Source organism: Aquila chrysaetos, chromosome 10, assembly GCF_900496995.4.
Source record: "Aquila chrysaetos chrysaetos chromosome 10, bAquChr1.4, whole genome shotgun sequence".
In the NCBI taxonomy this organism is placed as follows: Eukaryota; Metazoa; Chordata; class Aves; order Accipitriformes; family Accipitridae; genus Aquila; species Aquila chrysaetos.
Window position 1 is genome coordinate 25,546,367 of NC_044013.1, and position 25,031 is coordinate 25,571,397.

The following is a 25,031-nucleotide window of genomic DNA, read 5'->3' on the forward strand; positions in this document are numbered from 1 at the left end:
TTCAAAAGGCAAATGTTTATTAGGTACACTGAACTTTAAAAAACTTTCAAAGAATTATGCAAGAAATATATTTAAATATAACAGGTGTTATTGCAATTATGCTACATTACAAAATCACTTTTCTACTGTTGGCACAATCTGAAGACCTTGATGTTATATGCGAGATAATGGTACATTGACGCTGGCACACAGTAAGTGGTCTGCACTTTTTTTGTTCAGATGTCATTTGTACTGCACCAGGTTGTTCTTGAAGACAAGATCAGCTCTTTGCGGAACTACGCCTTTTATGTTTCAGTAAATAAAGGAACTGGCAAGGAACAACATGAACTGCTGTTTTCCTCAGCAAATAAGGAAAATCAAAACATGATTTCAGGTGAAGATAAAATACCATATGAATAACAGTTCAGGAGGTAAACTCTCTTTCCATGGCCAACTAGCTCCTGTTAATCTGACTCCAAATTGCTACAGGTGCACCAAGAGAGAATGACTCATAGGTCCAGCATTTACACAGATGAAATTAGTAATAGTACATTACATTCAAGTCTCTTGATTTGCTTATTGCCATGCTGCACCATATTATTGCTTCATATTACGTATATTGAACAAGAGGTTCATGACTGACAAATCGGAGCATTCAGAAATATCGTAGAGGCTATCAACTAAAACAAGAAACTGTACATATTAAGGACAGGAAGTCAAAGACTAAACTCAAATCCTTTGTCACTGACGAGTGCTGGAAACAAAAAACAGGAAAAAACAAATACTGATTTCCCTACATTAAATCTGCCATAGCACTGTAATAATGGAAGCATTCTAGGCATATTCTAAACAAGAGATTTAACTATTCTAGTTAATGAATGGCAAGATTTATTTCTCAAAGGACATCAACTGTCTGGACAGGAAGACCAATCCTAATAAAGATAAACTGGGAGAAGTAATCCAAGCTCTTTTCCACAATAGATAAAAATATAGGTGAATTCAAGGCACAGGTATTTTCAAAATTAACACACGTTATTTTCTTTGGAACTAATAATACAAAGTAAGCCATAATTACATTATCAATGTGCTGTACACAGGGGCTTTTATGTGCATTACTTATAACAGCACTATCAGAAAATGATCACAAAATTATTCACACACAGAGATGTGCACACATAAACATATGAGCACAGAGTGGAGCACTACAGTAGAAAAAAAAGAAACATTCCTGTAAATAGAGTTCTTAGCAAAGTTTTCAGGGCTATATACTTTGAGTAACAAGAACTTATGTGTAATATTAGTTATGGAAGACAGCTGATGCAAGGCCAACATGCAGAGAACATGCGATTCACACATCTGGTTTGGGGTTGGTAGGAGGCTGCTTACTGTTTTGTGGCAATGCTCATAGCACTGACACAATCACGATAAACTGACAGTGAGATCCATTTTTATTAATGCCACCTGAAATAATTCAACACTGAAGAAACTTGTGTGCTAGACATATTTAAAAAATCACTGCTTGGCCCCCAACCAGATAGCAAATTTCTGCTTAAAAAAATTTCATCTTACCTTGTAGACTCCTCTTCTGAGTATATGTTGCTCAGATTTTTTTCTAATCAGGCACAACAAACCATTTCATTTGTACTTTCTTGTGTGTACGAGACTACATTCAGATTAAAACATTCATTTTGCCTCACTAATCAAGTCTTGTGAGTTTGTTAATGCTCTTGAATTGGCTTTTGCCATCTTCAGTGGTAGGAAAAAAAACCACGCACACATACACTTGCCTAGTTGGGCAATTAGGAAAAATGAACCTTTGGCTTTCCTGAACATTGCCACTAGAAGACCATGACCATATATGCATCTTTATTGCTCCAACTGAGTTCAGCGAGTTGACAAACATGAAATATTTTTACCACCTGAGTTTCAGCATCTGGAATTGCAAACTTATGAGCATCCAGAATGTCTTGGTTGCAGCAAGCCCAGCCAAACACACAAACCACAAACGCACTGTGTTTCCTACTGCCATCTCTCACCCAAGCCCAATGAATTTCTCTCTTGTCTCTTTGGAGCTGGGCTAAGTTTGTGGCTCTGCCCACCTGCTGAGAGCAACAGCTCCAGCACACCACCATGCCTTGGGCAGGAGGGAAACCTGAAGTCACAGGGAGTGGGACTGCTGCTTGTCTTGTCCTTGCAGCTCAAATAAAACAAAAGCAGGATAAATTGAGTAATTATCTAAGATAATGTGGTAAACTCAACTATTTTGAGGAAGAAGCTGGAGCACTCAGCAGTGTCCTTGCTCTCAAGCACAAGTGACCAACAAGCACAAGTGACCAAAGCTTCCTCTGAACCTCTGTCAGGGTAAGCATCTCCTCTTCCTACATCACCAACCTCTCTCAAAAATCTGCAGTGTTAAAAAATACCATTTAAAAAGCTTGAATAAATTATGATAAGGGTCCATATCAACATAACCTGCATTAAATATATCTGTGCTTCAGAGCGTAGAAACAAAAGCAATCTTTGATGAGAACCACATTGGTGCCAATTAAAATAAAAAAAATAACAGTACAACTCTGGACCCTTGGTGCTAGAGGTGAAAGCACAGTGCCTAATCCTCAAAACGCTTACCAGGCACATAGTATAACATGAATAATCTGATGGTACAAATAGAAGAGATTCCACAAATTATGCCTACTTAAGCATTACCAAGAAGGGAGCCTACAGGTAAAACTAAATGATTACCAGACAATGTTACATGTTTGATGGCTGTAAAATGAAGGAATGCATGGTGTATCTAGAAGTGGAAGGCTACAGGCTGCACTATAATGCAATACTGAAGTTATCTATTCAGAACTTTCTTGAAGCCAGGCTGCAAGGAAGCATCAACTTTCTTTTCAATTAACATCATATTGCTAAGAACAGAAGGATTCAACTCAGGAAGTAGACATCAATATGGAGAAGGAAAACATTTACTCTCATTTCTTTTTTAAAAGTGAAATACTTAAAAGGTAATTATCTGTTTAGTGGAGTGAAATATTAAACAACTCTTAGAATTTATTTTTTAGGTATGACTTTGGAGATACTTGAGCCCCCTTCCCATATATGGTTAGACTGAAGTTACATTTTTGTGCAGGGGTGTCTACTTTAGAGCTACCAACCCTATTACCATTTATGATGGAAATCTTTTGATTATACTAGATTACATTACTAATTTTCTCTCTTAGCTGAGACAAAAAACCCAAATTGCTGTTCAGGCCCATAAACTGCAAGCTAGACATGCATAATAGTGAGAGTTTAAATCTTTGAATTCATCTATACCTAAGTGAAATGCATTGGAGAACAGGTGGCTCAGGAATGCAACTTCCAAATTAATGCATCCTTCTAGAAAAATGGTATGTTTCATTAAACCAAAGTAGAATTGTTCTTTTCTAGTACATATAAAAATATTTGTTCTAACAGAGCAGGCCGTAAGTGCAAATTATTTACAGAGTTAACAAGCAAAAAAAGAAAATCACTGCCTGTTTTAAGGAAATCATTGCATGAATAACTGCCATTTTAGCAATGCTCCACTCATGTAACTGTTCAACATTGAATACAGGTTCTCAGGAATTGTAAGCAGAAATTTTCTTCTACATCTACATTTCTGCATTTACTGGTTCATTAAACACTGTCATTTACAGAATAATAGGTAACTACATAAATTGTTAAGAAAAGACAACCAAACTATAAAATGAATCTTCAAAACCGTAGAAAGCAGCATCTTGTTATTTACAGAGTAGTGCAGTATTATAAACACAGATTAAAAGATACCTATACATAAATGACATTGTTCTACACCTACAGAATAAAGAACGTTTAAAAACAGTTTAGCATGACAATCAACATTACAAGTCTTAACACAAATAAGGAGGAAATCAAAGGAAAGGAGAATATTTTTCAAATTGCATCTCTAATGAAGTCCTCCTATCATTTTTTTACATTTTCATTTACAATGATGGCACAAGTTATATACAGTGTTAGTATGTATCAGTTACTGGGCAATTACCATTGCTATCAACAGACCTTATTCACAGGTACTGGCAGTACCTTTTCAAAGTAACACTTGGTGAGCAGAAACACAAGAAACTTAGAAAAGGATTAATTTATCTGATTCATTTGTCTTACATTACCAAGGGACTTTCTTTTTAGGGCAATGTGAATGTACATGCTCAGGGACTGACTTCCTAATTACATCGCTGATATGCAAAGATTTGTATTTTATCAGTATTCTTAACATATACAAAGCAATGTTTGGTATTCAGCCAGAAACTGAAATTTGTGTCCTTTCCTGAGGTTACAAGTTAATGCATCACAAAGTGCAGCTCCCAGTGCTCTTTAAAAGTCATGACCATATGTTACTGAAAATGATGACTCCCAGTTTGGCATAACTTCACTGAGGGTCAGAATTTCCATCTCATGAAGAAATACTCTGGGAAAACAGATGAAGAAAGTCCAGTGGAACAAACGACGTTCCAGAGATGGTGCTTGTTTTCACCCTCCTGAGCAAGCATGGAGACCAGAACCCCGAGGCCAGGGCTGTCTCTGCAGGGGCCTTAGGTTTTTTTTCTGCCCTGGCACTGACCGACTTTCCTACTGGCTGCTGTCCTCAGAATTCCTTTGAAAGGCAGTTCCTGAGGTTTTTGGTGATTAACAGGAAATTGGTACACAGACAATCCTATTCATTTTCCAACTCTCAAGTGCTATTTCAGTTTTTATGAACTTGTGCCTCAACTATACAACTGTGTACTGGAAATAAAAGAGACCTAGTACAGAAATCTAGGGAGAACTTAAAAAAATACGCTTACAAAAAAAAAAAAAGTCAAAATACAGGTGCTTCCTAGGCTTCAGAATTATCCAAAACATATTATGTGGGAGTTACCTCATATAGCTACATGGACAGGGGCACAGATATTTTTCTGGTGATAGGATGGATCTTTCCAGAACTTCTTTATCTGTGGCCAAGCAGCTTATACAGTAGTTTAACTGTGCTAGAGCAAGTGATTGTCTGAAGAAAGGCCAAGAAATACTTGGTGGGTACTCTGCCATCTCTGCAGATGAGATATGCGAAAGATGAATTTATAAGCTGTAGGGTGCACCCAAGTCCCTACCTCTATCATCAGGTAATTTATAATGTGATTCAGAAAAGTGGAAGAATCCAGAGTTCATCATCCTTTATTCCCTGAATAGTTTAGAGAGACTTCGCAGGGAGCAAAGAGCAAACCCAGTAACTTTCAGACTTCAGCCATACTATTCAAAAAGTTAAAAACTGGGATTCAAAATTTGCTTCACAGATGCATGCCTACACCCCAAGGGTCACTAGTTTTCCATGTCATGTAGCCTTGTACTTCTGATGAACATTTAGCAACACTATGAATAAGGTCCATAGCGTTAAGGTACACAGTCGTTACTGCAGTGTGTTGCACTGGCTCACTAAACAACCAGTTTCTCCTTCAGAAAAAAGCATTCCTCAAAGATTCTAATATTTGTCCTATATAGCTTGTTTTGTTTGGTTTTGTGGGTTGGTTTTGTTTTTTTTTCATTCCAAACCATGCATGATCTGACATAAAATCTACTTGGTTAAGCCAAGTAATCTGCTTGTAAGTATGCTGTGCATATGAATTATAATATGAGATTTTTTTAATTGTAGGTAATTATCCTAGATGATTCTTTGGAATTTACCCGCCTATGTATTTTTCCAATTAGCAGAACCTGAAACACCTTGCAGATACCACTTCTTAGGACACAGGCACAAATGCTGGTGAAGGCACTTTCCCCAAAAAGCTTCCAAGATTTTAATTACTAATCACACATAGGGCAAACTTTCTGAACACTAGTACAACATACTATTACTGCTCTCATATCAGAGCCCACAGCAGATATAACTGAACTCTGGTTACTGGATATATTTGTAGACTTGTTTTGTAAGTTAAATTAACCCTTTTTCTAAAGGCACAGGATGTAATTTTCATGCAACACTTAGGTAGGGAAAGGGCATTTTCCCACTTCAGGAATCTTTAGAAAAGCCTGTCTTGCAGCAGACCACTGGATTAATTCATGCCATCTTCTTTTTTCAAGAAAAAAATTACAGTTTAAAGCCTTTTTCATTATATCTATGAATCGTCACACAGCCATGATATGATACTGGCCTGGGCATGGCTGCTACTCCTGTGATAATGCCTGTTGCAGGGTCATAACAAAGAATAGTGTCTGTGGCTTCACCATTTTCTCGTCTTCCACCAAGGATATAGATTTTTCCATTACACACAGACATGCCACAATTCTCCTGTTTCAAAATAGACAAAGGAATACATGATTATTTAAAAAACAAGACCTCAATTCCCGCATGTCTACTGCAGCATTGTGACTACCGTTTATAAACAGACTGACCTATACTATTCCCTCCCTGAAAGGGCCAATGCAGAAAGCACAATAATTGGGGAAAGCAGCAGCACAATCCTACAGAAAAGACTATTTCAGGTCTAAGCCTTCACTGCACATAGCTCAGACAAGGGATACAATGGGAATACAGCAGAACACTGTACTTGCCGTTTAAACATCTGAGGTAAGGAAAGGAGGAGAGAACAAAGATTTTCAGAACAGAGACCACAGTAGGTATTATTAATGCAAAAAATGGGAACAAGGAGAAGCATGTTAGAGAAGTAACAGATAACGAAGAGGGACGTAAACAGGGCAAGTGAAAAAAGCCATGACTAAGAAAAGAGTACATAAGAAAAAGTCAGCGCTGTGTCTTACTTGAAAGAAAGAGAAATAGGATTTTATTTCTTCCTTAGAAGCAGGCATGGAAAAAATATTCAGTTAAACAGAGAACACAGATCAAAACAGAGGAATAGAGGGAAGGCCAGGAAAAAAACCCAAATTCCTGTTAAGGTAGATACTGTAGAGTATGTGATTGACGTTTTAAAAACATAGGGAAAATTAACTGATACACACACACTTTACTACCAAGGGGACACATTTTTAAATTCTGCTCAACGTTCCACATGTGGAAATGATACAGCTCTCGCTGCTTAAGTCAGACACTTTCTGTGCTATACAGTGGGGTTTTTTTTCACACTGTAAAAAAAGCCTTCAATAATTTTTTGTTACATTGAAAGGCTTTAATCAATTATAAGGAAATTACTATCTTCAGTCTAAATTAAAACATGCAGCAGAACTTGACAGAGATCAATTTCTATACAATTAAAACATCATCCATTATGTCAACAGTAACTGCTCTCAAATGGAAAGTCTGGACTGGCTAACAGTGACACCCAGCTGAAAAGCTACTGGTTTAGAAAATTCCTCTTCTGTGAGGTTTTGAATTATATAGATGAAGTAAAGCAAGAATGGAATCAGAGACACAATTTTAACAGGGTTAAACAAGTGTATACTCATTTCATGCCAAGAGAGTTATGTAAAAAAATACCTTTCAGATGTCTACAGGCCTTTTAGTGTTAGTTACCTGTCTGCTGAATGTATTCTGTACATGCATCCAGTAGTCTTCAGCTGGATCATAGCAGTATATGGCTTTGGTAAGCCCACCAGCAACGTAGATCAGATTGTTTAAAGACACAGCCGTAATACATCTTTTTGCAATAGGGATAGTTGCACGGAGCAACCAAGAATTAGTATCGGGATCGTAAGACTGAACCTGAAAACAAATACATGCATTTCAGATTAAAAGCCTAACTGAAATAATAACCTGGAACACCCACACAGGTTATAGAAGGGGAGCAAAAGAAGCAATACCTGGTGGACAATATCTCACCAAGAAAATGAAGTCAATATAAATATAGGTCCATGTATCAATAACATCTATATATGCACTATATTCAACATTATTTTCCTAACACTCAGGTTTAAGAATTCACAGAATTTGTGAAGCCAATGACAGTATCCATGAGAAAGACCACAGTAACAGTATATTATTGAGTTAATGTTTTCTGCTTTTTTTTTTGTATTACAATACTTCCACACTCCATTCAGCAAAAGAGTTAAAACAGATCTCTGTACGATCTATTTTTAAACCAGTAATAGTGTTTACCATGGAGAGAAGATGCCATCAAATACAATCAACTGACCTTGTCAGAACACGTGTTGTCATCAGGACCACCCCCGATCACAAACAGTTTGCCAACACAGCTGGTGACTGCTGGAGAGCTCACAGCTTCTTTAAGGGGAGCCACCTCTGTCCATCGATTAGAAAATGAATCGTAACACTCTACACTGCTGAGGCGGTTTTGCCCATCATATCCTCCAACAACATATACCTATACAAAGTGGTGAAAACATCATTTCATTTTTAGAGTAGTTACTACATTTTAATATGAAATTAAATTAATTTAAAGCTTCAAGAATCCTAATTTGTTAGGTTTGTGAAGGGATACTTCCCTCAAATTTTTAATTTATACACAGGAGGAGAATAATATGGTCTAAAAATAATAGGTAAAGACTCCCTGGAGAGTTCCATTCAGTCACATGTGGTATGACACTGTGAACACACGTCCAAAGCATGGTATTATTAATACTGAGATAGAAACTTCCTATTTGAATGGCATTTGTTAAAAAAGGCACTTCTCTGCATTTTTCTTTTTATAGATTACATTCATCAACAGCAGCAGCAAAAGTCCATCTGAATTTACTTTTGCTTTTCTGTGTTTTGCCTTTTTCCTGATTGCTTACAAAAATATTTCTTCTTCTCAGTTTGTAAACTTTTCTTTGCTTTCCTGTTGGTTCTCTCATATTTCAGAAGCAGAGCTCATTATTATTCATATCTACCTTCTTCCCTCTGTTTGCTCCAGCTGCAAGTCTCATCTCTAAGAAGTCCAAGGGACACCACGTGCACCTCTTCCCTAACTTTCATTAATGGAATCCCATGGGCAGTTTGATGTTAAGGCATATATGCCTTCAAAATACAGCAAAATCTCCCATTTCCCCACAGCATATATTTGGTTAATTTCAACATAAAACATTAAATAAAAAAGCACAGAGCTGACAATCAGAGCAGTACCAGTTTCTGTTAATAACTGCAGAAACTGTTAAACTTCTTGACAGCACTTTTGAAGCACAGGCAAATCCAGATGCTTCTTTGCTTCCCAAAAAATTGCGTCTGGGGGATAAGACACTTCAATGACAAAAACACCACAAAAAAACCCCCAAACTGAGATGTAACATGATTTTCATGTCCACAGATAGTTTCTAACTAATAAAGAACCTAATTGTTTAAAATAATTCTTTTATTTGAAAATATATATATTTAAAATTATTTGATAGGAAATACGAAGTTATACTAAATATGTACATTATGTTTTCTCAACTGTTTTCTTATATACAGCAAACATCCCCACTATAAAAAAAAAATTATAAATATACTTCTCTTACTTTACCAAGAAGAACAGCCATTTTATGACGCCATCTGCCTTTATTTAAGGAGGCAACTCTGATCCAAATGTTAAGTTGAGAGTTATAAATCCAAACATCTCGGCTATTGATTCTTCCACCTTTAAAAACAAGAATATGCCAAGTTGAATAAATTCATTGTTGAATGAGAAATGTTAATAGTTAACATGCCCCTCTACAGTGGGCAAAGAAAACTTGACATCCTTTTTAGGTGAAATAAAGTTCTGGCTATATTTATATGCTAGACTGAAAAAGTCAGTTTCAGTGGATTTCAAACATGAAAACATACAGTGAGTTATTTTACTTACGTGTGCCTTTCCCAGTAATATGCTGAGGTAACATTAGATTATTTCTTGAGATTGGAATGCATTTTAACAGCTTTTGCCCATGGTCTTCAGATTTCCTTTAGTGTCACTACCTGGATGAGACACTCAAAATCTTAACTGTTTATGGGCCTCATGGCACATTCCTAACACTAGCTGTTCTTCTATTTGGTTCATGCATGCATCTCCTTTGTTTTACACTGTTCAAATGATACAGGTGCTACACATCTGGGACGACAACTTCCTTGGTTAAACTAACACATGGGACTCAGTGTCCCCTATAATTTACCCTTGCTAAAAGACTGAATGAGAGGTGTGTAAAAGCCTATAGCTATTGCTCATTTCACTGTAAAAGGCTGGTATAAATGGATCCCAAACTCAGGTGCTAAAAGGAATTTTCCATTTTACATTCCCATGATGAGAAGCAGCATTAACTTTTTCTTTGGGAGTTTAGGCAGCCATATGATACAAGCAAGTTGCCAGCAACATACTAGCACTGTGGTGCTCCTAGGCAACCGGTGTTTTTAAGGAGCACACAGCACATTTTGTAGCAGAGAAAATGCTCCTGGGAGAAGACTGCTTGGGATTTTTTGCTTCTAATTTTTTGCTTGTAGTTTTTCCAACTGTTGCTGCAAACAGGCCACTACTATATTTTAAAGGAGCATACTTAACAAGCATAAGCTAATCTCTTTAAATATAATTGATATCCTGGACTCAGCTGTAAAAACTGCCAATTAATACCAAACAAAAATCCCAGAAAACACTTTTGTCTACAATAAGATTGGTTTGGGGCTGGTGTTCACCATTTACATCAGAAAGTGACTTTCAGTTGAGCTTCTGTAAGTTCACAGTAATAAGATCTGCCACGCTACTTTAAAAAAAAAAAAAAAAGAAAAAAAAAAAAAAAACAAAGAAAAGAAAGAAGTCTTAAATTTTTTAGGATTATTCACCTGAAACAAGAATATCATTCCGTAGAGCACACACTGCATACTCAGACTTGGTAAACTCTGGAAGTTTAGCCAGTGACTTCCACTCTCCTGTTACAGGATCGTAGCACTCAGTATATGGCAAATTAAACCCTCCAACTCGTTCACAGCCTCCAACAACAACTATCACCTCAGAATAACCAGTTGATCTAAAAAAGTGAACACAGAAAACTAAGATGTAGAAGATATTAGTACATGGAGGCCAAACAACATTGTCTTCAAAACTGCATGAAAATCGGAAAATTTACTATTTAGCACTAACTTCTACAGCAGAGAAAAAAGAAAAAGGAGTCATTTAGCAAACAGAGGTTTTCACTGTTTCCAGCTGTCTCATTACACAGCAGGCTGCCAAACCGACAGGTGTTCTGTTTAAGTGGTGGAGTTGCACTGCACAACATTCTATGTAAAAATCAAATAACTAAAAAAATACAGAAAGCCCTTACTCCAATAATATTTTTCCTTTGACTGTGTATGTAGAGATATCAGAAACAGAGTTCAAGCGAGGCCTGAGACAATGAGATGAGCAATGTTTCACAATGAAGCCAGTCCCCATGTCCCCTGCCCCAAATTTTACAAAATTCATAGTACTTTACATTGCTTACATATTCAAAAAGTATAAAATGTTTTAGGTTATTTCCTGAAAAAATAAAAGCTGAAGGCATATAGTCACCAAAGTAAGGGTAAAGAAAGAGACCACAGAACCAACACATAGTTAAAAAAGTAAAAAACAGGCATAGTGATAGAAGGAAACATTAAGGAATGCTGAAATAAAAATTCAAGCCTAAAAGAAAAACTAAAACTCAGTGTGAAAAAATTAGGCATTAGACAGTCTGCAATGTATGCAAATACGCCTTTAAATTCTATTCCACACACATTCTCCTTCTACCAACCTGATGCTTCTGCATTATACATATTCACAGCAATAATGAAACTTGTTATATGTTAATCCACATTTGAACCTAGAGAATCAACCATCTTCGACATGCAAATCACACTATGACCAACTTTTATTCCGCCTCTCAAATTTATAATTTCTTGTGAGCATTTGTCAAAATTCTTTATTTTCCAGGCATTTTTAGATTAAAGGATTCTGCACTGATACAGTTATTTCAAGACTGCTGTCTATTAATTAAGTAAAACTGAATGCAAGATTGATTTTATTTTTGGTAAACCTTTTTGTTGTGTTGTGCTTTAAGTTTGATCCCAATATGAATAGACATCTCATTCATACCACTGCTGAGTACTGCAGTCCTCTCTCCAAGAAAAAAAAAAAAAAAAAAAATTACTTATGACTGCATTTGAGATAAAAGTTGCATGATCTGTCCCCAAACTTCTTAACATGAAGTTATGCACATATTAACTTATAAATCCTGATGACATTTTCCCCATTTTGAAACATCAGGAATAAAAACAGTTAGCCCTTCTATCTCCCTGTCACCACATACCATAATTGAAATATACCATATATATTTCTACTCAGAATATTTTAAACGGGCAAAGGCAATGCTAAATGAGAAGATACTATAAGATTATATAATGAAGATACATATCTGAGGAAGCATACTTACGCACCTGAACTACTCAGAAGAAACACTCTCTTCAGCTGCTCAGCTTTGAAGTCATGCTCATTCCTGGTTTCTATGTATTTACTGTTATTGGTTTTTGCTTTTTTGAGGAACAACTCTGAAAAGAATCTCTCAAAGGATAAGAGAGGGGAAGTTCCTGTGCCAGCAAAGCATTACCCAGGAAGACAATTTCCTTAAAAGCAAGATACTCATCTCAATTTGCCTTAGAAGCAAGCATTTGCTCTGATACATTTGAGTATCAGCTAACTGTATGTACAGAAGAGGTTTGTCTGTTGATTACTTTTTAGATTAGAATCAAGACCTCCACTTAGTTACTGAAACACTTACTGTACCAGATTATCAATCTTTATTTTAAAACTAAATGAACGAAAAATCTTTGATTGGAGAGGGCTCTTTATGAATTGCTATGACAGAGTTTTGCTCTTTAACAAAAAGATTAATTTAGTACAGTATTTCAAATCCACAAAAACCCCAAAATTTTCCCAACATTTTAGTACCTATATATACCCATATCCTTTCTTCACTTAAGAAACATTTTCTCTGTTACATTTTCTTGAAGGAGTCTTGCACTGTATAAGGTTTTAAGCTAGTTCCAACAGATTTTTTTGCAAATGACAGAGGGCACATCAGTTAAAAAAAAAAAAAAAAGTGGGAGTACACAAAAAGAACGTACAGGCAAAGGCTAATTCCAGAAAAGAACTAAGGATACATTTGAATGGAGATTAGAAAAAGCTGTGATCTCAATAAGCGGTACAGAAAGTCCTCCTTGCAGCCCTCAGCAGAAATGGTGTGAGCAAAATAACAGAGGTGAGCTAAAACAGGCACTAGAGAGATTTCAGAAGACACCCCCCCATCAGGAAGAGGTACACAAAATGGAAAGGGGGAGTGGAAGACAACGGACAGTGACATACAATCCCCTGCATTCCCAACAGCAGGTTTCCAACGGGTCCTGAGTTACATACAGACTTCTAGACAAGGTCAGAACGCCTAACAGCACAGTGTCAGATGGACAGAAGAACTTTCAGTAGTTCAAAGGGATTACATTAAAAACCATTTTAAATTTGGGAGACAAATTACAGGAATTCTGGTAAATCACTGCTTTTTTTCCCCCCTGTTAATTCACTTTTGGGTAGTAAACGGGTAACAGACAGAAATGTAAAGTGAAATAAAAATTCATCTCCCTGAGGCAAAAATAAGGAACTACATTAAAGCTTCCTAAAGGCAACCAAAAAGGATGTGTCAAAATGTATGAATGTAATAACTTCTAACTAATTAAAGACAACACTCATGTATTTTTATCAGACAGCTTAACAGAAACTGTGTGATTGAAGAATTCACAGGTACATGAAAATCTGAAGATAGTTCAAAGCATACAGTAGGAAGAGCCTGTTTTGTATATGGAAACGTATTATTGCTCACTGCTTGATCTCAGCTTGGACATTTGCTGTACAACACAACTAGCAGGGGACAAGAGAGACTTAAAAGGAGCATGAGAGACAACCTCAAGATGTCACTATGGTGTTGCAAGTACATAACTGAAAAGCTCTTTCAAAAAGACTCTGCATTTGTCAACGATGCCTAGTGGCAACCGTTACACCACATTTTAAACTTTTATTTACTTCAGGTAACTCTTCACAGGCTTCAAAAAGAAAAAAAAAAGTCAACTGTGAATTGCAATCCACACTGTTCTTAAAAAAAAAAAAAGGGTAGAACCCACTTCACCCATAGGTGCATACATACCCATACAAGGAATCACAATTAATTTCCAGAAGCTTCAGTAAAAACACTGGCGTGGGAATTTCTGATCCTGCAGCCTGTCTCCTTTTAGAAACAGTTTATATAAAAAACAAGGAAGACAAGAGAGAAGGAAAAGAGCTCCCCAGCATCCTGTCCTCCCCAGTCCCCCCAGAAAAGATGGCATGAAAACATGGGGGAAGGGGGACCTGGTAACTGTTTTAAAACATGATCTTTTTGCTATAGGCAACAAAAACAGACAGGCAACAGAAACAAATGGCAAAGAACTATTCCATGAATGTAATATAGAAAAGGAGAAAAAAATTCCTGCTGGGAGGCCTGCCAGTTTTTCTCTTTGTAAATGACTTCTCTTGTTCCTGCCTACTCGAATTCACAGTGCAGTTCAGTAAGCTCAGCAGTAAAACCAACAAAACCCACAAAATCCCAAACCAACACCGTCCCACCAGCTTCAAAAATCACCTTTATTAGGCAAGGTACTTCATTTACAAACTGGAACACTACACTGAAGCTATTCAGATTCTCAAGTACATACACACCATGCACTTCGACAAAACTGTTAGGTCTGAGTGTATTTGCTTTCTTTATCAAATTGGGTAATCAGCACACAACAAACACCACACCAAATACCACAAGATACAGCCTCCCTCCAACTGCTCATGAAATAAGGAGGTCTTTGGTCTGAATTCCCGTGGTCTCTCTCCCTCAGGCCCAGACTCAGAGCATGAAAAGCCTCTGAAACTATCATTGCACCAGTTTCCAAACTGCCATAAACCAAAAGCTTCCAGAGACCCTCCATGGCAGCATACAGCTTCAAAAACCTGGCAGCAGGGCTGCAAGGAGTCTAAGAATTTCTTCTCTCTTGGTAGGATCTATCTCCAGGATTGAAGACTGGAAAGCCACTAATAGGGCAAATGCTTGCCAAGTATTTCCCCCTGCCCCCACAAGCAAGCCTTTAATACATGCCAAAAAAAAAAAAAAGGTTCCCTGCACAGTCACTGTACAGCAACTACATTTGACTAAGAGTAAACAAAGATGAGTAACTCCTAACACAATCTGTTTGTCCAGACCAGATCTTTGCGTCACTTTAATATAATACATGATTTTATAACTCCAGCTTAAATCAGCTGGAGTTAACAATAAACTATCATGTCAACTATCACGTGGAGGTAAGGCTGGGAAAATATTTTTCAGGAAAAAAAATCATAACCACCATTGCTCATAAATGCCACTAATGGACTCTTCCTCATTTCTCCTTGCAACTTCAGTCACCTATTTGTGTAACACATTATTAAGTAGCAGCAATTCTGAATTATTAAAATGTCATAGAATAAGCATGAAATACTTCAGGAACTGTTTCATAATTCTTTAAAAATGCAGTATTTAGTTTCTTTACAGTTAAGAACCTGTTGTTCTGCTGTCTATTGTCTATTACAAATCCTTGCACTACTCCATCTGTGAAGTATTTGTGATGTAGCAAGTGAATGCTCTGAATATATATCCCCATCCACATCCTTTATAGTGTGCTATACACTTACATAACTTTGTTATAAAAAGAAAAAAGGTTGGGAAAGGGAACGGTTTACCTGCTATAGCACAGTAAGTTATTTTCGAGACACTGCTATTGTATGAAATAACTTAAGATCTCACCTAGCAAACATTAACCTTTAGAAAATATTTTACTTGCAAGGTAATGTAACTTCACTTACCTGAACAGCAATAAAGTGATCTGTGCCAAAAGACTCACTTACGTACATTTTCAAGACATGTGTGAGCTTCACGTGTTGGGGGGAAGTACAGAAGTGTAACTATAGTGGCTCCAGAATGCAAAATAAAATATTCTGCAAGGTAATTTTTTCTGGGCACATGTATATCAAGCATCTGTACATCGAACTATGTCCTTCTCCTACAGAAATAAGAAGAAAAAAAAAAAAACAAACAAACCAACTTTCCTCACCTGCGTGGCCTAGTTCTGGGAGACATCATCTCATTTCCAAGGATATGGTATCGCCTGGCTTCATGCAGCAGCTGATAGCATTCTGGGGAATTCTGAATCAGCTGGTCCACTTCCACAGTCTGAACGAAGTAGTTTGGGTGTAACAACGGGAGCCTGACATGCGTCAGAAGTTCATGCAACACTGGTCTTCGCAAGTCAACCGCCCGGTACACCCAGCGCATGACAGCTTCAAACACCATCTCTTCCTTACTGATCACCAGTTCATCACTGCAAATGTAATCAATAAGTTCATCCTTCCCCAGTTCAAGGAATTCTTCGTGCTGGGACACATCCTCAAATGTCTGCAGCGCAAAATTCCTGCACTTGGTAAACAGTGTCTTGAGCGAGTGCGTATCTGCAAAGCGCTGAATTCCCAGGCAATTGCAAGGATCCAGCTGTTCTTCCAGGAACTTGGCACAGGCATCACGCAAAACACTGATCTGAAAGAGACTTGATGTTTCAAAGAGATACTGCACGTTCTCTGTAGTGATTTTCACCTTGCCAGTGTATACATACTGTAAAAAGCAATCCATAGCTTCGGCAAAAATGCCATTGATCTCCACTAACATCTCTCTACTTTCTCTATGATCGTTGCAAAACATAGCTCTGAAGTAGCTGCTGCAGGCTGAGAGAACCGCTCGATGGCAGGGAAACTCCCTTCCCTCCACACAGATAATAACATCTGTGAACAACCGGCTGTCTCGAAATTCATTGAAGATCTGAAGAATGCTTTCAGCATGGGATGATCCCGAGGAGAAGTCGAAAAACTCAGGGCCTGACAATGATTTTGGGTCCATTTCAAAAACTTTCCGCTTGGTTGCAGGGGAATCTCGTATCCCACTATCCTCTCTATTCAGTCTGCGTCCCAATATTAGTACCATTGTTACATCAGTTGGCTATAGAGTCATTGAGAAAAATTTGCAGAGTTTCTCCTTTGTAGTGCTACAGTCTGAAAAATTAAAACACTTCAGTATTCAGTCTGGTATATTCTTAATTCCATCACGAGAATTAGACAAGATACTTGTCTGGTCACTCTGAGAATTAGTACAATTTTTTACCTTTACTAGAGGTGACACAGTATTATAGGGCAAATTACCACGCACCCTGCACAGGGCAATGCAGTATTATCTGCTACATGTTAAATACAAAATATACCCATAGAACAGGTGTTATGGATGGCAAGTTCTGGATGTCCCAGCACCACTGGCATTGCATTAGCGTTCAAGATAAAAAAACCTGAGATCTCAGCTCCAGCAAATCACCCAACTGACAGAAACCAAAGATTTCCTGGATAAAGATCCAGAGCTTTGGCTTTTCTCATTTTTCAGTGTAATCCTCAATTCAGCTGGAGCCTCCAAGTACCACTATAACAGCACTAGTCAAAAAGGGAAAAAAAAAAAAGACTGAAATTTTCAAGATAAAAATTCAGTTGAGAAATCACTCCATTGTCATTATAAAAAGTCTACCATAATGAAGTCTTAAAATACTTGTGTTTAACAACATTCAGCTATCTCCATGAATAACCTTGACTGTAAGTTTTCACCTGTTCATTCCTAGCATCTAAAAATTAGATTATATATATCTAAGATTCAATTAAAAATGAACGTAAACTGCTAGCGCACAAATCAGAATGAAGAAAGAATTACATTTGTTTGTGTAAAACTACTGAAAGTAAGAACCAAGGGCAACTTACTGAGGATAGGGAGATTTTCTGTTTTCCAAAGTACTACTAGCAAATAATTCTTAGCAAAACTTCTTGCTCACACACTTTCCAGTTTCAAATACATAATGTATGATGTTCCACCCAGCATGCCAACACACACTTCACATTATCAGAGCACCGAAGTTGCAAAAATCAAGTACTCAAATGTTAGCATATGCCAATATTAAAGTTTGTAGGTGAAGAAAATGCAGCTGATTTCGCAGGCGGTGCATATTAGAGGTAATGTGATCAACCAATCTAGCAGTAATAGGGCTTTTTGCCACTCCTGAGCTTTAAAATGAATTGGATGAATGTCCACCAAAATATACTGAGGCAGCAACAGGCTGGGCAAAACGCCCTCTTGGGTCTGACATAGGTATCATTCCAAATGCATGTAGTATTTATTTGCGTGTCTAAGAAGAACATGCACTGAATTATTTTAAAGTTTATGGACATTTTTTTCATGCTGCCAAGAGGTTATATTCAGTTTCCTTCATTCCCCACTTACACAGTCAGTAAACATCAACTCCTCACAGCAATTTCATTTCCTGACACGCTAGCATCTTTAGAGCTACAATTACCCAATCCAAGTCTGGCTACATCATCGCTTAATATAGAACACAATGAACATGCTTTTTTTTAAACAGGCATTTTACACAGCACCTTTGAAAGGCACCATCTTAACAAAGAGCATGAAAAGAATGCGTGCTCTACATTTACTCATTGAGAAAAAAGGTTTTAAAACTATCTTTTTCCATATAAAATTTTTTACATATATTTACAAGGTAGATTCTTGGTATGGCTCATTTACCCTACAAAATATTTAATTTTAATTTGAATTAAAATGGAAATAGTTGTCGCTCTGATGTCTGAAAAACACTGCTGCAACAAGCCTATCTAATAACATTGTTTCAGAGAGGCATAACTGGACAGTCTAATCTCTAGCTCATATTCTATCCAACCTATTTCACAACCATTTTACCCCATAGTGATGCAGGCCAGATAAAAACCAAACCCAACAACAACAACCACCACCACCTCACCAGCTCTGTTACTAACACTCTAACCCTTACATTTAACTTTATCTGCAATTAATTCCACACTACTCAGCATGAGAAAGTGGGCAGAAATGAAGCATCAGCAGTAGAAAAGGGAAATGTAACAATGAAAATATAAATATAAACCCTAAAAGCTTGATTCCAGTGTCACAGATTTAAATCAGAAGAATTTCACTAAAGCTAATGGAGCTTTTCCAAAGCAAAGTTAGCCCAAGATCAGAAACAAGACACTGGCATACTGCATGAAAGGGCAAAACACAGCAACTAAGTAAAAAAAGTTTCAAGATTAAATCTTTCTCATTACGTGAGAAGTTAAGACTTAAGAAGACACTATATTATGCAATCACTAATAAATGGAAAGAAGGGCTCTGGGTTAAGACTGCCCACTGAAGGAAGCAGTATCTTCTTTATGCTTGGAACAACATGAAATTAGTGGTCAGCAAATGATTATTTTTTTTCTTTAATGTCCTGATGGTTTAAAGAAATGGGAGACTAAAAAAAAATAAAAATCCATGGAGCAAAAACTAATCAAGGGGACAAATATTGCAAATTCAGAAATAAAAGAATAGAAAGGAAAAAGAATTACACTCCATTGCAGAAATCACTGCTTTTGAATATACTATGCTTCAATTTCTATCGAGTTAATGACTTCTGTAGGTTTGCTTAAGCAAAGTAATTTTGTAAGACTATCAGTAACACTATCACATGTTCAGCTCTATCAGACACACATTAAGTCCTTCTCACAAATCTTGCTCTGGCAGTTTTAAAATGCCACCACCTCCAGCTGCCTGCCCCATGTTTCAGCCCCAAAGCTGGAAAGGCAGAGGGGAATCCATGCCTGAAGCTGAGCTTCTTAGTGTGCAAAGGAGGAAAACATGCAAAAGAGGATATACCTGTTTGCACCGTAAGTGTATATAAGGGCACTTACACACGCCTACAGACTCTGCACTATAAACACCAATCATTTAAAGATTTTAACACTGAGATCTCTTCAGTAAGTTCAAACCAAGCAAACGAAAAACGAAAGAAATTTTCCCCAAAGGCAGCTATTGGAAATTATTATATCAAAAAAAAAAAAAAAAATACAAAATGCATCAGATTGCTTGCCTGAGCAAGGGTCAACAAGGATGGACCTTAAGCAAATCAGAGAGTATACCCATTCAAAAAACTGGAAAGGACAAACAAATCATACTTTCTATCAACAGGTTTTAAAAATGCTTTACAAATGCAGACACAGCTCTGACATGGATGTTACCTGCACGTGCACATCTCTAAATTAAGCTGGATTCACCCAAAGATCTGGTTCCTCTATTTCCTTAATCTATATTGTCTGTAGGCTTGCCTACACAAGATGTTCCTCAGAAATAATCTAAGAGCCCAATTCAAAGACTGGTAAATGAGGTCTATAAAATATTTGCCCTGACACCTTCTATCAGTAAATCCTCCTATGCAAATTACTTCTATGTTGCACTAAACTCCTTCTTCCTCCACTGCAACATCCTCACGTATTTTACCCCTCCTCCCTTCATCCACAGCTCTGACAACTTTCTGGTAGAGCTGTTTTTCTGTCACTTCTGCATCACAGAGCTCCTTTGGTCCGCTAGCAGAACTGACAGAAAGCAGCAGAGGAAACACGCGGCCAGGGTCGAGGCAAGGCGAGGCCCTTTGGTAACACCCAGTCATCAGGTGTGCCCGAGCTCTACCTTCAAAGCTCACCCTCAGGGTGCAGTTTCACGAGTACCTGAAGCTGAGCTGGGCTTCTGCTGCTGCTGCCAGCGGAGGTGGCTTCCACCCTGCGCCCACTGCCGCCGTGTCACGTCAGCACCAGCACTCGCGTGGCGCGGCCGGACCGGTGACCGTCTGTAAAGGGAGAAAAGGAGGTGAAGGGCAGGAGCCAGCAGCAGGGTCCCAGCACAGCCATGCGGCAGCCCAGCACGCTCCGCGGACACCGCCTGCGCGGCCAAGCCTGGCAGCACCAGTCATGTCTACTATTACCTGGTACGGTATTAGTAACAGCACCCCCAAGGTAACACGACCAAACTCAATAAAGTAAATGGTATTTTCATTCGGAAGCATGGGAACTGTAACTCAGGTTTGGCCCTGGTTATTTTATTTGTGTGACCTCAGATAACATGATCTGCAGATGTGCTTCATGTCAGACGTCTGGTTACCGCAGGAGTCGGAGAAAACAAACTCCCAGTTTTATCTACTGCAACACACTGGCTAAACCACAACATGTGCTCTAGTTTTTGTTTGGGTTTTTTTTTTCTTTTAAAGGAAGAGAGAGGTAAAAAAAAAAGCATAACCTTTCCCTCCTCCAAAAAAAACCAAACACGGCATTTTTTTTGCCTTCCTGTTTCTTTGTGACATAAAAAAAAGACCAAAGAGTTGTTTGTTTTAAAAGACTTTCTTTTTTAAAAAAATTTATTCTTGTTTTACAACAGAAATTGAGGATTTCAATGCCTTTAAAATGAAGGAGGTCTGTAAGAATACTGAATAACTAGTGAACAAGAATTCAAAGTGAACAAGCTGACTGACACGGTAAGGAGTTAGTTGCACCATATAAGTGTTTTACTCTAAAGTAAGACGCTATTTTGATAAAAAACAATACTCTGAATGCCAAAATGCAATAGCAATCAAGCTAATGACACACAAAAAAAGCCCCAAGAGCCCTCAAAAATCACCCAGCAAAAACAGGAACTGATTTGGACATGAGACTCACGATTATTAAGTAAAACAAAACAAAACAAAAACAAGCAGCAGAAAGGAACACCTTTAAACTGTGCAGAAGTCTTTAGGTAACCTTCTTGTAAGTGAAAAGGTCACCTAAAAGGGCACTGCATGCTCTCATTAACCTGTGGGGAACAGACTGTGAAAAAGTCAATGTTCTTCCACCTCAGTTTCACTATCATCTTTACACATACTCCGATTTTGTTTAAAAAAGCCCAACAAAAGCCCCAGTCATTGCAGACATCCTATGTGTTTCAAGGACTTCCGGGGGGTTCAGCCATCTGCCTGTGAATCTGAAGCTAACAAACAAACAAACAAACAAACAAACTGCAGCAATGAAACGGCGCAGTAACAGCCAGGCCGAAACCACAACCCACTGAGATTCTTTTTACCTACAGGAACAGGAATTTCTGCATACGTAATTACGTGAAAATTGGACTGACACATAAACATGTAGGTCTGAAAGCTCATGCGTTGCGGTGGATCCTATAGAGCAAGGCAACCCGAAACGCACAAAACAACCTCAGCAAAAAAATAATAATAAAAAAAAAAAATTAAAAAAAAAAAAAAAAAAAGGCCGGGGCATGCGAGGCCGATGGCGCCCTGAGCGGCCAGCCCTTCTCCCGCCGGTACTTCAGCACACCCGACCGGAGCCCAGCCCGCCAGCGCGGGCGCGTCCGGGGAAGGGAAGGCCGGCGCTAAGGGGACGGACGCCCGCGGGGCTGGAGGCGGCTGCACCGGCACAAAATGGCAGCGCCCGGCAGGACGCGGGTCCCAGCCCGGGAGAATCATCTGTCCCCGGCACGGCAAAGCACGCGGGGAACAACCGCCTCCCGCGGCCGCCCGCCAGCCCCGCACCGCGGGTACCGGCAAGGCCGGGCTTTAACGCCGGCACTGCAGCGGGCCGGTCCCGCAGCCGCCGGGAGGGCCCGGGCGCTCTGCACCCGCGGCCTAGAGCCCCGGAGACGGCAGCAGGCCGGGAACCATCCCCACCCCGCCGGGCCGGCCCCGCCATGGCAGAACGCCTGCGCCTGCCCCCGCCCCCCGCCCCCTCCCTCCCCCCGCCCCCCGCTCCCTCCCTCCCCCCCCCCAAGCCAACGGCCGCCGGGGGCGAGCGCGCGCGCGCACACACACGCCCACGCCACCCCCCCCCCCCCCCCCCGGTTGACACGGTGCACATGCGCAGAGCCACCGGCTCCCGGGCCGCCGCCGCGCGCACGCGCGCCCTCCAGCTCACCTTCACCCCGAGCCGCCTTAGTGACAGCCCCCCCCCCCGCGCACTGCCCAATCCCCGGGCGGCCCCGCGCCGCGGCCCCGCCTCCCCCCGCCCGCCCGCCCAATCCGCGGCCGCGGGGGCCCCCGCCGCGGCCGCCGCCGCCGCCCGGGGGGCACGGAGGGGCGCGGGGGAGACCCCGCGTTACGAAACCACCGCGGCAGGGCCAGGGGCACCCGGCGCCCCCCAGCCCCGCTCCGCCCCGCCGGGCCGGGCGCGCCGCCCCGCACCGCCCGTCGGGCCCCGCTGTCCGCACGCGGGGGGGGGACACACACACGACACGCACAGCCGACAGGTCCCGGGGCACCGGCGCTGTCGACGGCCCTTCCCCGCCCTGGCATCGCCGCGCCGGTCGCCCCGCGCTGCCCGGCAGGGCCGGGGACGCGCTGTCCCCACCGCGGCGGCTAACGGTCCCGGCCGGCCCCGCGTCGCGGCCCCGCAACAGCCGCGCCTCGGCGGAGCCCCGCGCCCTCCCCGGGGGCTCCCGGCCCGCCGCGGGGGCGGGGGGCCGCGCCGCCACCCGAAGCCCGCGCCCGCAGCGCGGCCCCGCGCCCCAGAGCCGGCACGCTGCCCCGCACTCACAGCCGGGAACGGGCCCCGCCGCGCTGCGCCCCGCGGGAGCTGCCGCCCCGGGGGGGTCGGGTCGGGTCGGGTCGGGTCGGGTGGGGAGCGGTGCGGTGCGGTGCGCTCGGGCCTCTCCACAGCCGCCGGTCGCGCTGCCAGCGCCGCTCAAAACAAAGGGGCCGGCGAGGGCATGTGACCGCCGAGCCACCGCACATGATGTCACGGCGGCTCGGCGCGGCCCTGGGAGCTGTAGTCCCGCCGCCCCGCCCGGTCCCGGCGCCCCGCCCGGGGACTTGGGTCCTGCTGCCGGGCGGCGGGGCGGCAGCCCGGGGGCGGCTGAACAAGCGGGGTCTGCTCTGGAGTAGCGTCCCGGGAGGAACCGGGGACAAACGGCCGGAGGACACGGAGGGGGCGTGAGAGCCCCCGGCGGCAAGAGGGCTGCAAGGCGGCAGCGTTTGCCACTGCCAGCTCTTGGCATTCGCCTTCCCTTTGCTGGGACCGTGGGGGGATGCCCGCGCACACGCACGCCCCCCCCGGTATTCCGGACCGGACTCTCGCCGTGAGCACCAGAGCTGCAGGTGAGGAGCAAGTGGTGCACGGGGATGGCACCTTTCACGGTGACGCTCCTTCGTGCCAGCTCTGGGGAACCCAACCAAAAACACTCGACGGGAGCCATCTCCCAGAGTAAAGAAAACACCAGGTCTCTGTAGTTTTTCAGTCTACGTGACCAAAATAGAAACTATTACACAAAAAAATCAATCAAAAGAGGATCTTTGTCTACGTGAGCTACAGCTTCACCCAATTAATACTGAATTGCCAACCGACAAAGCTTTTTTGCCAGTTCCTGTTCAACAGGAACACAAAACAGGGTGCCCCTTTCCCTGCTAATCAGAGAAAGGCAAGGTTACTTTTAAGCTGGGACGCAAAGAGCGCTGCTGTGGCAGCTGGAGGTCGCAGCGGTGGCAGCCAGTCAACTGCAAATATAAAAGCAGGACCCTGGTGTCATTGCCGTGCAATTTCAAGAGCAGGTCTGAGCCTGTCCTGGAGCCCAAATTCACTTCATATCCAAACTATTTGGACACTGGCCCATGCTCCAACACAGGCTGATGGAACATGCCTGCGAGTATGGAAATTTCTTTTTGCTCTGCCCTTCAGCATAAGCAAACTTGCAAGTCCATAATGCAGAGTAGTGAGGCAAGGGCAGGGACATGCATGCTTAAATTAAGTTCATTACCAGGTACTAAATGAGGCCTTATGCAACGTCGTGGAGCTGATGTAGGCAGGTAACTGGCTGCATTCTCCTTCCTAGAAGGATGACCTCTCCCTCCTGCCCCTTACTGCCGAGGGAAAGGAAGAAATACCAATTCTTCTATTAGCAGCCACTTACTTTGCTCTCCTAAATGTTAGCTATCAATCCCAGGCGTAATATATCTTTACCTTTTAGTGAACCTACACAATCATCTGACCTCAGGATATTCCTTCTTTTGCTTTCTTAGGCCCTCCCTGGGAAGCATACGCATCCTTGTGCTCTTTGCAGTAGCTGACAGTGGTCCTTCACTGAAACTATTAGAAGACCATCATGTGCTCAGGACTCCAGGATTGATCCTCTCTGGAGCAAACCAGTCTCAGATTTTCATAGGCTAA

At 41.2% G+C, this 25,031-nt stretch overlaps 1 protein-coding gene across 5 annotated transcripts; it reads right to left on the reverse strand.

Moving 5' to 3' along the window:
• On the reverse strand, nt 1-23,540 carry KLHL24 (kelch like family member 24). Of its 5 annotated transcripts, none has more exons than XM_030028204.2 (8): nt 23,406-23,533; nt 20,562-20,680; nt 16,022-17,009; nt 10,691-10,875; nt 9,400-9,518; nt 8,100-8,288; nt 7,481-7,669; nt 1-6,301 (listed from the first exon to the last, which is right to left on the reverse strand). In XM_030028204.2, exons 3-8 carry the CDS (start codon nt 16,939-16,941, stop codon nt 6,101-6,103), a joined length of 1,803 nt encoding a protein of 600 aa, XP_029884064.1. In that variant the 5' UTR covers nt 16,942-17,009; nt 20,562-20,680; nt 23,406-23,533; the 3' UTR covers nt 1-6,100. The 5 variants fall into 5 exon arrangements, with proteins under 5 accessions (XP_029884064.1, XP_040982463.1, XP_040982466.1 ...); XM_041126529.1 differs by lacking the exon at nt 23,406-23,533 and adding an exon at nt 21,947-22,034; XM_041126532.1 differs by lacking the exon at nt 23,406-23,533 and adding an exon at nt 21,943-22,030.
• Nucleotides 23,541-25,031: the final 1,491 nt, after the last annotated feature.